The sequence below is a fragment of the Hemicordylus capensis genome, chromosome 5 (genome assembly GCF_027244095.1).
Source record: "Hemicordylus capensis ecotype Gifberg chromosome 5, rHemCap1.1.pri, whole genome shotgun sequence".
NCBI lineage: Eukaryota > Metazoa > Chordata > Lepidosauria > Squamata > Cordylidae > Hemicordylus > Hemicordylus capensis.
Genome location: NC_069661.1, coordinates 69,259,019 through 69,275,010, shown reverse-complemented (window position 1 = coordinate 69,275,010; position 15,992 = coordinate 69,259,019). Strand labels below are relative to the sequence as shown.

At 40.5% G+C, this 15,992-nt stretch overlaps 1 protein-coding gene across 7 annotated transcripts in view; it reads right to left on the bottom strand.

The window, feature by feature from the left end:
• RAPGEF2 (Rap guanine nucleotide exchange factor 2) overlaps nucleotides 1-15,992 on the bottom strand; it is a 281,466-nt gene that overhangs the window by 84,116 nt on the left and 181,358 nt on the right. The window contains exon 1 of one of the 7 annotated variants that reach the window (XM_053255207.1): nucleotides 11,100-11,252. The exons of 5 other annotated variants lie outside the window; for them this stretch is intronic. In XM_053255207.1, the coding sequence (XP_053111182.1) occupies nucleotides 11,100-11,153 (54 nt within the window). In that variant the 5' untranslated portion in view covers nucleotides 11,154-11,252. Of the gene's footprint in view, nucleotides 1-10,224; nucleotides 10,831-11,099; nucleotides 11,253-15,992 lie in introns of those variants that run through there. One more of the 7 variants, XM_053255206.1, reaches the window with a different exon arrangement.

Below are 15,992 nucleotides of genomic sequence, written 5' to 3'. Positions count from 1 at the left end.
GCCATTTCTTAGACCAGCAACTGCCCCAGTAGTGCACAAGGTAATGTGTCTGGACTCTGCTGCCAGGATCCTGAATTTAGGACACCCAACCCTTTACCAGTTGCCACTGAATATTTGAAAAACAGCTGTAACAATCAGACAACCGTTTTAGAATATGAATTCTAGCATAAATCTCACAGTCTGTTTCTGGGCCCAATTCAAAGTGCAGTTTTTAAACTTTCAAGCCCTAAATGGTTTGGTACTGGGTTACTTGAGAGAGCACCTTGCCCCATATGTCCCTATCTGTACCGTAAGATCTTCTTCGGAGGCCATCCTCCAGGTGCCCCTGCCAAACGAGGTGAGGAGGGTGGCTACCAGGGAGAGGGCCTTTTTGGTGGTTGCACCCCATTTATGGAATAGCCTCCCCAATGAGGTTCGCCTGGCATCATCTCTTTGTTCTTTTAGACGTCAGGTAAAGAGCTTTTTGTTCACCCAGGCCTTTCGGCTTTTCAGACTTCATCTGATTTTTAACTAATTTTAAAATGAATTTTTAATGCTGCTTTGTATTGTACTTTATTTTCACCTCTCTTTTTTGTCTGTTATGATTTAATGTGTTATATGTTTTTATTGTATGCATTAATGCTCTTGTGAGCTGCCCAGAGAACAATTTGTTATGGAGAGGCTAACAATTAACATTTATTTATCATCATTGTCATCGTCATCGTCATCATAAATTAAAAGCTAAACAAATGAATTTTTGCTTGGAAATAGTTTATAATCAAATATTGTTCCTACATCTTAAGCTGTGAAAGGAAGACTCCTGCTTCTTGCAAAAAGTGGGAAAGTAGGAGGGAGCAGAAATCTCTCATTGCTATATCAGATTCTTCAAAGTATTCACTGCATTTCTACAAGATAGCACAATGAGCTATCAACTGCCCCAGCTTACCGATAAGCAAAGAGATTAGGTAACAATAAATAACGATTGTAGAGTGGAAACTGAGGAGTTTCCAACTCATGGACTATCGATGTGAGTCCAGAGCATTTCATCTGTCAAGGAGAGGACAGCTGGTCTTGTGGTAGCAAGCATGACTTGTCCCCTTAGCTAAGCAGGGTCTGCCCTGGTTGTATATGAATGGGAGACTTGATGTGTGAGCACTGTAAGATATTCCCCTCAGGGGATGGAGCCGCTCTGGGAAGAGCAGAAGCTTCCAAGTAGCTTCCAAGTTCCCTCCCTGGCATCTGCAAGATAGGGCTGAGAGAGATTCCTGCCTGCAGCCTTGGAGAAGCCGCTGCCAGAGACAATACTGAGCTAGATGGACCAACGGTCTGACTCGTATATGGCAGTTTCCTATGTTCCTATCTTCATACTATATTATACAGAAAGTTCACCACTTTCAAATCTTGGCCATACTGAACCTCCAGCATGCACATGGCTTCTGGGATATCAAGTGAGGCGATGAGATGAAGAAGTTGAAATGTCTTTTCAAATGACTCAGTGGCTGGCCTTGCTCTTTTCATCACTGCATGGCTTTGATAAGCCTAAACTGCGGAGAGTGGACAGCTAGATAGCTCAGTGGGATTGAACTTTGGTGCTGAATGGAGAGAACACACACCCAAGACCAGCCTGCTGGTACAGCTCATCAGGAGCAGCAGGATGCCTGCTGTTTCCCACAGGTTGCAGCTCAGAAAGAGAATCTTTCACTTTCTCTATCAATTCCCAGGAATGGGTGTAGGCAACTGGGCCAGATTGGGCAGACACAATACCAATAATAGCTTTCTAGAAGGGTAACCAGGTAGAAAACTCACCTTCCTATTTCCCCACCCTAAAGCTAATCTAATCTAAGACAACACTGTAACATTACTACTATCCCATCCAAGGTCCAGCATTTCATCTTCTGAAAATAATTGTCTCTTAAAATAAGCCCACATTTTCACAATCCTATGCTTCAAAACAAATATTTTATCTCATTACAGATTACATCAGTTCAGTATCATCAATAGATAAATTTATTGAAACCAAACTTTCATGAGCTTTAATATTAAGATTATTATAGATCACTTTTCAACAAAAAAAGTCTTAAAGTGACTTACACAGAAAAATATACAAGTATCACACTAGCTAAAAAAAGAGAGGCAAAGTCTTAAAGTCATGCTTGACATAAAAAAAATAGTTTTATTTTACAATACAATATATCCAATGTGTTTCATGTGTGTTTGGAAATATGCTCTAAAGGTACAATTCAAAAAAATAAGTTTGAATAGCATAGGATCTGGAGTTAACCCCTTTCACTGGCGAATTGAGATACACCGCTGCAATTGCTCCTGTGACAACAGAACCACTCACAGAAATTCTGGCTGGTGAAGGTCCCAGAATAAGGTGGAGATATGAATGGGATGGGAAGGAACTAACTCATGTCAAAGCCTATACACCAGGGGTGGGCAATCTTGGCCCTCCAGCTGTTATTGAACTACAATTCCCCATCACCCCCAGGCAATTTTGGCTGGGGATGATGTGTCTGCTATACACTGCAGACACACCAACAACAGTGTATCACCGCCTCAGCTCTGGAGGTGATACAAGTTTAAAAAGTAGTCACTAAAATCAATGGAGCATGAAAAACCACTGACTCTCTCCCCATCACTCATGCTTCAACCACTCTGCTCATTCCACCATGATGGATTATAGGATACAGACTAGCCTTATACTCAAGCACAGCACACTTCCCCCAGCATATAAACCCAACAAGCAGACTGCAACTCAGATGGTTAGCCATGTGGTATGAAACTATTCCTCTCTGCCCTCATGTCTTCCACACTTAGAACATGTAAAAGTGGTAATGAGAACTATGGAGAAAGGGCACTTTGCAAAAGAAGGGAACACTTTCAGTAACAGCCTGCTGATACCAGAATATAGATGGAAGGTTAACTTTGCTAACACTTGTCTTCTGAGAAGCCTCCCAAATGCTCTGACTCAGGAAAACGCCACACTCAACTGGAACTTGGGATTCAAAGACAATGCATCCCAGACAGATGAGCAATGGGAGGAGAAGAAATATGAGGCTTCAAAATAATAAATGCGGCAAATGTATCTCATTCTCTTCCCCAGTCCTTCCTCAAATGCAGTACTGTCAGCTGTGGCTTGGCTAAACTGTGTTGGCAAACCATTCCTTTCTTCCCTCACCAGATAAAAACAGTGTCTTCCACACAAGATACACAGGTTAAATATGCTTTCTCTTGGTGAATGGCAGGCATTCCATTCTAAGCATTTCGCTTTTTGGGCAAACAAGCATCAGCTTTTTTATTTTCCAGGATAGTAGCATAGTCACATGTAGCAGATCAGTAACTGCACACAGAGTGTCATTCCCCACAAGGGAGGGAAATATATTATATTACTTTAGCCACTGCACTCTCTCCTCCAACAGGGGTAGGATGATTAGGACTGAAGTATGGAAGGCACCACTGCATGGGCTCTCTGATAGCATCACTCTCAGTCATTCACATCCACTGACCATTCAATCAGGTCCAGAGATTGTCTATCACCATCTCCTGCATGCTACTCTCTCCCCCACTTCCCTCATTGTTGTCCAGAGGCAACCACTTAACTGGGTGTGCAGAGGACTGAATCTTTTGCACACCCCAGGCCATGTAGAGTAGACCATAACGGAGCCCACAGCATGACCAGCAGCAACATCCAGCGTAAATCAGCTGAATCACATGGTAATGATTACTTGTTCCACAAAGACCCCCACAGATCCACAAGTTTCATGTATGGCAGTAACGCAACAAGTACAACGAGACCCCAACATCACTTGCTACTCATGCTGTCATGCAACTTGCAAAGACATGAGAGCTCTGATGGTTGGCAACTCCACTCATAAGTCTGCCCAACTGAAGTTAAATAAAGCTTTCACATTGTTGTAGTTGTTACATTGTTACCAGCAAATAGTGATCCCTTGCCCCCACCCTAGTTATTCTTCACCGTCAGCCCAAGGATGGAATCCTGAAAGCAAAGGGGCAAGAGCCCCTCCACTATCCAGGCTCAGGACCTGATATATATATATGAGAGAGAGAGAGAGACTCCTCAGGATTTACCAGGAGCTGCAGCACTGCTGGCTGCTTTGGTGAACATGGCAATCAGTTGAGGAGGAGACTGGGAAAATAAGGACTGCATTGCACACGTGTACCAGTGTGAGCTCCAGACTACTGCTGTGTGGGGGGAAAGGGGCAACTTTTGCTAACCTTCCCTTCTCTCTGAAGGTCATTGTGCATCACCAAAACAGGTCCCTGAACATCGTGCAATCCTCATGGACCTATTTTGGTGATAGGCTTCAGAGGGAAGGCAAGATTGATAGAAATTGCCCTTTCCCCCACTCAAGCAACAGCACAATGGTACATGTGTAATGCTAGTCCAGGTGTTCAGCATTGTTTCATAAAATTCACTAGGAAGAATGAATAGATGACCATACAACATTAAGCAAGTTCAGCGATTTCAAAGTTGTAATTAATGTTTTTCAAGTGCTTATCCCTAGCAAATGTGTGAAAGGCTACCCAAGTTTTATTGATTTATTGAGTATTCCATTTTTTTTTGTTCACAGGAGTTTTGAATTGTTTCAGTACAACAAATAAAGCACATGAAGTGTTTTTATTAACTTCCCCCTATCAAATATTTCAGAAGATAAAGCCATCAAGCCTTATCAGCTATTTGGCTACTTGATAAACTTTAAAGGTACAGTGTGGGAAATTATCTATTACTGTATAAATAGGTCATACAACATGCCAAATCAGATCACAATCTATTTATGGCATTGAGAAAGTGTGTGAGTGAGTGTGTGTGTGTGTGTGTGTGTGAAAATTTTATGCAAATGAGAGGAATTTTTGCATGGGACATTTTTCCAGAAAGTATTTAAATTCAAAAATTTCCAAAAAACCCAGATCTCTGCTTGCTGCTCCTCCACATGGAGGTATAAAATATATAAGAAGTCGCATCACTACTAAGACAAGGTCATATTTGGGAGCCTAAAAGTTCTTACAGCTTGCTATCAAAATTGAGGCTTCCAAACTACTACAGTGCAATACTGTTATGTACTGTACATCCTTTAGGCTGCTGAAGAAAAGTAGTGGGAAAGTGTACTGTTCATTGCCAGAAGAACTGTTTAAACAACTCTTGGACAGGAGATTTTACCAGTTAGCCTAATGGAAGCTCCCCAGCCTTAGCAAAAGATACAGATAACCATCCCAGCTTTTAGATGGTGGTTTGAATTGATTAACTAGGAAAAAATGCCTCTAACATTTACTAACTCATTTACAAGAATCCAGTACTCAAACTGTCCACAAGCCAACAGAGATGAGGTTAATGAGATGCGTATAAATTTAACAACCTTGATCACTGCAGAATAATAATGTGCCGGTGTGTTAATTTTCCAAACTGGCTGCTTACTACATTTGGGCATACATTACACAGATTCTACACATATCCACAAGGTCAGAACCATGAAGTGAAAGAGAATGTGCACATATATGCTAAAATGTGGGGGAAGATGAGCTTTTAGAAAATTAAGATATTTAATGAAACTGATGTAGGGCTGGCGTGAAGTGATAAATAGACAGTATATAAATACATACTTCCTACTTCATTATATACAATTTCACACACTGGCCCTTCTACTGCTTATGAACTCACAATAGCAATTAACTGCTCAGCAATTTTGAGCTTTGTTTAAAAGAATTATATTACCCCCCCCCCATTTCCAAGCAACACATAGGTGTCAACAGTGGATAATTACACAAAACAAGCAGAATTGGATAAACACTACAATTCAAATAAAATGAAGCTGAGCAGTAAACCCAGCAATACTCTCAGAAAAAATTATCTGAATAAAAATGTTCTTATGCTTCCAAAAGAATTGCAAGGTTGGAAACTGGCAGGCCTCTTGCAGGGTCTATAATGATGATATCATTGTCCATATCTTATGAGATTTCACTTCACAAGTAGATGGAATTCAAAGCTCCCTCCACTTCCCCTCAGTCACATAAATATTACTACTGTTAGAGGGTTAATTAAAGGTGTTTTCAGAAAGGGCCAAGGAACAAGAGCTATCATTGCTGATGAACATTGGATAATTGAGAAAGCCAAAGTGCCAAAAAGTCATCAATATGTGCTTCACTGAACTCAGAAAAGCCTTCAGTTGCAATGACTATGTACAGTTGTGGAATATCCTTAGAAGAATGGGTGTCCCAGAACATCTCATTGTTCTCATGAAACCTATACACAGGACAGGCATATAGGACAGGTACAAGTCACAGTCCAGACAGAACATGGTGAAACAGACCAGTTCCAGATCAGCAAAGGAGTAAGACAAGGCTGCATACTTTCTCCTTATTTATTCAACTTACATGCTGAACATATACTGAGGGAAGCTGGATTGGAAGATGAGCACAGTTTTAAAGTTGGAGGAAGAAACATCCACTACACTGCGTTACACTGGTGACACTACTCTAATAGCAGAGAATGCGGATGATTTGCAAGCTCTAGTAGTGAAAGTCAAGGAGCACAGTGAAAAAAATGGGACTACGACTAAACGTAAAGAAGACTAAACTAATGAAACTACAGCAACCAGCCTCAGAATTGATAATGAAGACATCAAAGTGGTGGATAACTTCTGCCTTTTAGGATCAACCATCAACAGTCAAGGATCCAGCAGTCAAGAAAGACTCCACAGACTAGCACTTGGTAGGGCTGCAATGAAGGCCTTGGAAAGGATATTTAGATGCTATATGTATACACCTACAAAGATTAGAATCGTCCATACAATGTTGTTGTTTTTTTCATGACACTCTATGGATGTGAAAGCTGGACTTTGAAGAAGTCAGATAGAAAAAGTATTGATGCTTTTGAACTTTGGTGCTGGAGAAGACGTTTGAGGATACCATGGACAGCCAGGAAAACAAGCAAATGGATCATAGAACAAATCAATCCAGAATTTTCACTTGAAGCACAAATGACCAGGCTCAAACCATCATACTTGAGACACATTATGTGAAGACCCAGCTCCCCTGAGAAGTCCATAATGCTGAGGAAAGTTGAAGGAAAGAGAAGAAGAGGGTGACCAGCAGCAAAGTGTATGGGCTTGATTACAACAGCAATGAATGCATCACTGAGAGACCTTAAAGGCCAAGTTGAAGACAGTTCATCCTGGAGAAAAATCTATCTATGTGGACACTAACTTGACGGCACTTAATCAATCAATCGATTGGGCTGAGACTACCTTGGTTGGCCTGATGGATGATATCTATTTAGGAATTGACAGAAGGAGTGTGACTCGGTTGGTCCTTTTGGATTTCTCAATGGCTTTCAATATCACCATTATTGGTATCCTGTTGGATCACCTGAATGAGTTAGGAGTGGAGGGGTACTGTTTTACATTGGTTAGGTTCCCATTTCTCAGGCTGATTCAAGATGGTGTCACTTGAAGACTGCTGCTCTTTAAAATAGGACGAGACGCAGGTACTCATTGGAGGGAATCATAATGCCAGCTATAGGATAGGAACTGCCTGTCCTGTATGGGATTATACACACCCAGAAAGAATGGGTACGCAGCTTGGGAATACTCTTGGATCCAAGTCTCCCAGTGGCTTCTCAGATTGAGGCAGGTGTTTCTTAGGTGTGCCTTCTATTAGCTTCAGCTGATACACCAGCTTTACCCATTTCCAGAAGACATCAAAACATGGTGCACATCCTGTTAACCTCCAGGCTTGACTACTATAATGTGATCTATGTAGGGTTGCCCATATTCTCCAGAAGCTTCAGTTAATGCAAAATATGACAGTCAGATTGGTCTCTAGGACAACTTGGAGAGAAAACATTACTCCCTTTCTGAAAGCATTGCACTGGTTGAAACACATTGTGCTGATGGTTACTTTTAAACCACTAAATGGCTTGGGTCCAGGTTATTTAAGAGAGCGCCTTCTTCTATATGATCCGCACCATTTAAGATCATATAGAGATACTCCTCTACAGTTGCCACCAGCTTGTTTGGCTACAATTTGGAGTCAGGCTTTCTCTGTAGCACCCCCCCACCCCCCACCCCACCCGAGCTTTGGAACATACTCCAAGCCAAGATACAAGGTATGAGCTTTCCATTGACCTTTAAGAAAGCTTTAAAGACACATCTTTTTAAGCAGGCATTTTGATGGCTGTTTTTAACAGTTTTAATTCCTGTATTTTAACTGGCTTGTTTTAATTGGTTTGTAAACCACCTAGAGATTTTTTTAAAAAATTAGGTGACATATTCATTTAAAAATAAATTAATACATAAATTTAATATTTGGCACAATACAACCTCATTACGTTTGTTACACAATATAGATGGGATAATCCAAATAGGGCCAGGGTTGACAGGTTTTAGCATGTGAACTTGTTCTGTTTGCTGGGAAACAACAGTGGAAAGCAGGGAGCTGAACTAAATAGACTTTTCGTCTGATCCAGCATGGCTTATATTTGTGTATGGTATTCTTAGTTGTTCATATACCTGGAGAACATGTGCTGCCTTCCCAGTGATGCACTCTTTGTATTGACGTTTTCTACATTTCTGAACACCCACATTCAAACTTGATAATCAAGGCTATTAGTGCTTAGAGTTAGCAGAATTGTTAAATGTGGTTGTCTGAGTCTTTCCTTAGTGTGAAGAATGCTGGTTGCAGGGCATGCAAACAGGTCTAAGATGAGAATGGGGATTGGAGTAATGGCTGCTGTTGTCACAAAGGCACAAATACCTTCCTAAAGCGGGGAAAGGCAGTGCTATCTGTCCATGCACTTACTAGGGAAAGGGGTATAGGGCAGACATTGTCTCCCAGGTGAAAGTCTGAAAGTTCCCTCCATCTAAACTTTCAGGTGGTAGCTCTTCCATGCATGATAGCAGTCATTCAAGAGGAGAAGATAAGATATTCAGACTCATAGGTGATGTGCAACATTATAGAAAACACTTATAGCATTTATCAACTATTTTTAAAAACAGATTGCCTACATAAGATGTGTTCAAACACAATTACATTCAGTATTTCTACATTAACCACCATCTGATTAAGTTTCCTCCATAAAGCTCTTCTAGAATTTATATGTCACCCTAACATATCCACCTGTATTCTACCAAAGAAAACCACATGGCACTGTGGTTGCCATGAGTCAACACGGACTCAAGGGTACAACTTTACTACTAAACAAGTGGTTTGTAGGCAGTAGCACATGAAATGCTTTTAAAAATTAATACAAGCAGACTTTTCAAAATAGTTATTTTAAATAGCATATGTTTATAATTAGCCAATGGAAGTAATAGTACTGACTGAAAAATCAGAATATAATTAAATCATTTTATAATTTAAAACTAGTTTTATAATAATTTATCCTATTGGTTTTGCAAAATTTTAAATGACCAATCTAGGCCACAATCCAGACATGCAACTAGACTGGCACTGCCCAATGGGATTTCGACCTCTGTTTCTTAAGCAGCAGCCTCCTGCACAGCATGGCAAACTGCTCTGATAACTCAAGGGAATTTCTTAAGCAGTTTGATCGGTAAAGCCATGCTGCCATTGATTAGGCTGCCATTGGTGGGTGGGGGGAGGGGAGTTAAATTCCTTGCTTGGCACACCTGGATTGAGGTCTTAAAAATTTTAGTACTTAAGGTCCACACTCTTAAATAATTTCTATTCTGCCTATGGAAGCTATTTTGACAAACAACAAACAGCATCCACCTATGGGATTACTGCATGACAGAGGTGTACTTGACTCATGGGATCAATTAAAAAGAGCCTGAACTTATTGCTTGCTCCTTTTAAATTATTCCCATTTTCATACAGCATTGCTGCATTTTAACTGCTCAAGGTATGCCAGACAGAGCTATCATACAAGTATAGCATCATCTTGCCTACAGAAGTATTTTACTTCACTACACGCCCTGAAGAAATCTTAACTTTAAAAGAAATTCAAGGTCAGAAGTTCAACAGGAGCATTTTAACCCATTTGAAAGTTTTCTATTTAGAAACAAGCAACTTCCATATTTTAAAACAAAAATATTGAAGTATTCAAAATATGATACTTCAGCAGGCATTTGTTTTTCCTACTACAATTCAACAGCACCATTACACCCACAATCAAAGTAAAATGAGCACCAATGCAAGCAGTTACGATTTAAAATGAAATTTAGCAAAAGCCTATTCACAAAAACAAGCAGAATTTGCTATACTTACTGAGTATTTCTCCTGCTGGCCCATAACTCCATGGTTAGCTGGGATTGCAAGAGGTTTCATAATGAACAAACATATGCTGAATTGAATTTATACATCATGTACCAATTTCTCATGGACAGCAAATCACCGAGCAAATCTACTGCACTAAATTAAACAAACAAAAAACCAGGGAGAAAAACCAAGCCGAGAGCTCCAAGTGTTGCTCACAAAATCTCTCACACTTGTAGTGCAGAAAAGCAATCCAAACAGCAGCATTTGTCTCCATTTTTGTAACACTTGAAGCCTTACGCGGGTAAGGATGTAAAGTGTCTGGCAACACCATACATATCCAGCATTCTTCTACAAGAACGAGAGCATTCCCTGAGAGCGAAAGGGAGGAAAAAAAGAGGAGGGAAAAAAAGCTAAAATGGCTGACTGCACACAGACTCCCTCAAAAAAGCTTAATACAGTATTATATTAGTCAGGGTACAAGAGCCAGCTTCCTGCATTCAGCCAAGCATTGTTAATACTCCTGTTTAATTTGCAATCACAGTAATAGAGAGCCCCTAACCCCCCATTTTGCAAAAAAAAAAAAAAAAATCAGTGCAGAGCATGTGAATAGGGACCTCCTCCCTGGCTGCTAATGATGCTGACAGGGTGACCGGTGATCTCTGTTCCACTCAACTAACCAAGTTCGCACAATTAATCCAAGCAGCATAACATTGACGGACATTTAATTTAATGATGCCTGTCCCTCACATTCAAGGAAACCATGTCTACAACCAAGAGAGTCAATACCGGGACACACACACACACACACACACACAGAGAGAGAAAGCCTAGAGAATCATGAGTCTGAATGTAATACGCCAATATAATTACGTTATTGTGCTTACTTTGGAAGACCATGGCTGCAGGCAGTTGGCATAGCAACGCACAAGGAAAGCCATTTCCTGGGTAGAAAGAACGCTTCCTTTTCTAAATAAAAAATTCCTCTTAGGATACAAACGGCATTGCTGCTTCCTGCAGAAAGCAAAGACACTGTAGTCTGTCTCTTAACCTGCACACAGGCACGCTCAATGCAGTTCTAATGATGTAAGTGGATCTCTCACTGCCTCCCTCCCTTTCCCCATACATCGAAATATTCAGCTCAAATGGAAGACACATTCCTTGTGGCTCGCCCCCTCAGCTGCTTAACTATTTCACTCATTAAGGTACAGATGGACAATTCAGATAGAGTAACAAGCGCTTGCCTGTATTATGTCAGCTTCTGTAGGTCAAGCAAATCCCAGAGGGGAAGGAATCCATTGATTGCTGGCTCCAATGAATACCACTGAAGGCAGGGTGGGAATAAGGAGAAAGACTTACTTGAACAGGCTCTGAACTAAAGTATCATTTTTCATCAAGGTGAATATAAAGCAATGGTGTTTGCTGACACCTCCTCTCCCCCTCTCCCCACCCAAAAATAATGTTGCGGCAAAGCTGTAAATATCTCTATCTAGTATTTATTAATGGCACACTTGACAAGCTTTCATGGACACACAGGTTTGATACTGTTCAGGCTGCAGGTAACAATGAAATGAGAGGGGCATGACCATCATTTTTCATAGCACTCAGCTGAAATTTGCTTTTTTAAAAGCCTAGACTTTGCCACAGAGGCTTTAAAATAAGTGTACAGTTCATAGAATAGTGTCTTGGAAAAAGCTGACACACACTATAATGATACAGTCACACATCTCTTGAAGTAGCATTTCTTTTTAAAAATGGAAACATGAAGCTCCCATTTAAAACTATCTCCACAACATCACAGCCCAGGAGCTGAGCTGAGGTGAAAGCAAAGCTTCTTTGCACACTTCAGCAAAAGAAATTAATTATAAGCAACATAAATCCATTATGTTTTTATGCAAGTCATAGCTGAGAAAAACCAGTAACTGTTGAGCAAAATTCTGCTTTTGCCATTATTTTAGCATTAAAAAATATGACCTCCTTTACATGTTCTTGAAACTAGAACATAGGCATAAGCAAAACTTTGAAAGATTTGGGAGAGAATAGGAACAGCAGACTATTCATTTCTGTTACTGCAGTAGTAAAAATTACATCTGTAGACTACAACCTTACACATGCATATACAGTATTCTCATGAGCAATACAGAAAAGTGCTGAAGAGAGAGGCTGCAGCTGTGTCCACCAGACACGTGCAGCCCTGTCAGTTATCCTAATCTGCCATACAGTGATGCTTTGCTGTATTACTGCAGGCCAAGGAGGATAACAGCTCACTAAAATGGCAAACCAAAAGGTGATTTCCAAAAACTGTTTTTTAAAATAATGAAAGCATAATAATATGCTTTACATTTAGCTTAACTCAATTATTTTGGATAATTTATTTTTATGAGCTCTTTAACCATAATTATATGTGCTGATTTTTTAAAATCCATATTAAACCAGTTAGAAAGGAAAAATAGGAAATTGAAAAAATGGAAAATAATCAAGGACTGTGCACATACAGCAGGTGGTTTACCTGTGTATATTCCTACTTCATGTACGTTCCAGAATAAGCCACTTCCTGCAGCTTTTTGAATAGTGCAAGCACACCCACATGGTAGTTGCAGGTTTTCCTGCCCCATCCCTAATTCCCACCTCTCTACACAAATCAGCAGTGTAAAAGAATCAGATTCACACTCATACCGAACTCTGTTGACCTTGCGTGAGGGAAAGCGCATCCTCTACCAGTGGTTCTCCTATTGTCACTTTCCCTGCTGCACCCATTCCCTGGCCCACTCCTTGCATCTTTTCATCCCAAGTACAACTTCTGCTTCCAGACCTCAGTAGAATCAATTACCAACCTGGCAGCGATGAAGCTATATCTGGAAATCATGATGCTAGAGCAAGTAGTGTACTGTGCAACATGCTTCACACTTCTGCAGTGAATCCTGTTGGAAAAGGCAGCAATGGTAGGCAGGGAGTGTGACAAATGCCTCTCTTACCACTTGTCTTGCTGTCAAGACAAGACGGCCCAGATATTTGTGCACTTAACATGGAGCAACCCAAAAGGATCCAAAAGGTACTCTCCCCATTTCTGGGCTTTCTGCTGGCAAGCTCTAGCAGGGCATGTGACTAAGCAATGTCTTCTTCATAGAGATGGAAGGGAGAACAATTCTGTACTGGGATCTTCACACCTTCTATCCAGAAGAAGCAAGTTGCCAAGCATCTAAGTAGGCAGCCATCTCTTTCCCCCCATTTCATCCCAACTGTGGCCAGTGGGGGCTAGAGTGAGATTATGTCCAGCAGATCATGATTTCACTGTTTATGACAAGCAGCACAATGTCTTCTACTACCAACCCCTTCGCTCTCTCTCTCTCTCTCTCTCCTCCTCCCCAAAAATGCTCTCTAGTACAAAAACTCCATATTCCTAAGGAAACAGAAATAGGTACAAGGGTGGATACCCAAGGATAAATCTATTCTGTCAGAGGTGTGGACATCAAGCAGGCACATGAAGACTATTATGTCATTTGCAAGAGAAGATGAAGGAAGCATACATCAGACTACAGGAAGGAAGGTACATGCTGTTACCAGAATCTACAACAAACAGCTCTGTAAATAATTTTATACAAAGTGGAGTATAGGAGAACACATCATGCTCGGACACGCTCTCTCACCACGTGTACCACAGAAACTTCAGTGTGAACCAGGGTCACACCCCACAGTGTATAAAGCCTACTCTATTAAACCTGTGTGCAAAACGAGCCTGTCTAGGTCAGACTTACTCAACCAGTAGTCCTCAAGTTTAAAGAAAATCACAAACTTATGCACTCGCCAACACACACACACACACACACACACACACACACACACACACACACACACACACACGGAGGAATTAGATAGCCTTGGGATATCAACTAAAAGGATACAGGGCTAATTCCTCTAACTGTAGAGATCGTGTCTCACTTGTTCCTTGAGTCCTGAGACCAGTCAATTTCTCTCTTTCTATTTTTCAGTTACTGTAGTAATCTAGTCTAAGGCCAGCAAATGGCGCAGCGGGGAAGTAACTTGCCTAGGGAGCAAGAGGTTGCTGCTTCACATCCCCGCTGGTATGTTTCCCAAACTATGGGAAACACCTGTATCAGGCAGCAGCGATATAGGAAGATGCTGAAAGGCATCATTTCATACTGTGCCAGATACGGCAATGGTAAACCCCTCCTGTATTCTACCAAAGAAAAACACATGGCTCTGTGGTCACTAGGAGTTGACACCAACTCGACGGCACAACTTTACCTTTAATCTAGTCTAAGGCTAGATAGTGGTGATATAGATAGGCCAGCTATTTTGAAAGTAACTGCAGAGCAAGGCATTTATGCTTTTAAAATGTTTTATCCAAGGCCGATAGTCAAGAATGTTTAGGCAATGAGACAAAAGAAATGCTAACATATTTCTTAAGTTAATTTACCCTATCTGTATTATAAAGTTGCTAGTACATGATATCTGATGCTAGGTTAGTTACATTACCAATTATACACAGAAGTTCATATTTCCACCATTAGATGACTACATCTTCCCCAGCCAGCAGGACAGTTAGGAAGATTCAGGAATTTACAACCTCAGAGTTTCCTTTATCTTGTATAAAATATTACATGGCTGTGGGATTAAGGCCTTTGCCCCTGATTCTAGAGTCAACAGAAGTCCTTGATGTCTAATGACTTTGTGGTACAAGTTGGTTGATGACTCCTAAAGTAACAGTGCCTTATGAACAGGTACATGCAATTTCACCTTGAAGTGCAAAGCTTTGGAAATAATAAAAATAAATTAAAATCCCGCCTTTTTATAAGAAGTGCAAAAAACAGCTCACAAGGTATAATATATTCCAATTACAAGACAGACAACATAAAATTCACATCAATATGATCAACAATATCAATTTTCTTTTCCCATGCAACTGGTCTGTCAATAATACAATACTTCGTATTTTATCAGTAGTAGTAGTAGTAGTAGCAGCAACAGCAGCAGCAGTAGTAGTAGTAGTAGAAGAAGAAGAAAAGTGAAATGAGCTCACTCTCAGGAAGAGACCTAACAAGCTAAACCAGCAGGCTAATTGACACTGCAAATCTGCATTTCTACAACTCTTACAACATTGTATAAAAATTCATTCTGTTACCTTCATCAGTCTTCTGATGAAGGTAAACAGAATGAATTTTTAATCCAATCAATACAGCTTTACTACAGATAACAGAACCAAATTATAAAACATAGACATAACTCTCCAATACAGTTAATACCTATTCCTGTGGAGCTCTGCCTATTAAGCTGCAGGCTCACAACTGGATCCATGCCAGCATAAAGTTTATTCCAGAAAATATGGGGTGGGGGTGCAGATAACAGGAAACATGGATCTCATTGACGATTGCTACACCTTACAATGGTACAATATTAACTATAGCAAGCACAATGGCAAGTTCAAACCAACAGCCTATTCACCAATCCTGTTGTTAACCAGTGGTTTACAACACAGATTCTTAAACGTTATTATACTGGAAACTACCATTCTGGTTTACTCTTCATTGTGGACCATCACATTTCATCATGTCACAACTGCTACACGGTAGCCTCGTGTTCTTTCCCCCCTTGTGGTTTTGGGTGCACACCATGGTCCACAGTTTGAGAATCAGTTGTCTAAAGAACTTCAATTCTTTCTTTGACCCCTGCTTTGAGAGTAATTCCATAAATTCTTGTCTGAAATGCTGTGACCCCTTGTTTACACTGATCTGCACTAATTTAAGTATGATGTGTCATTA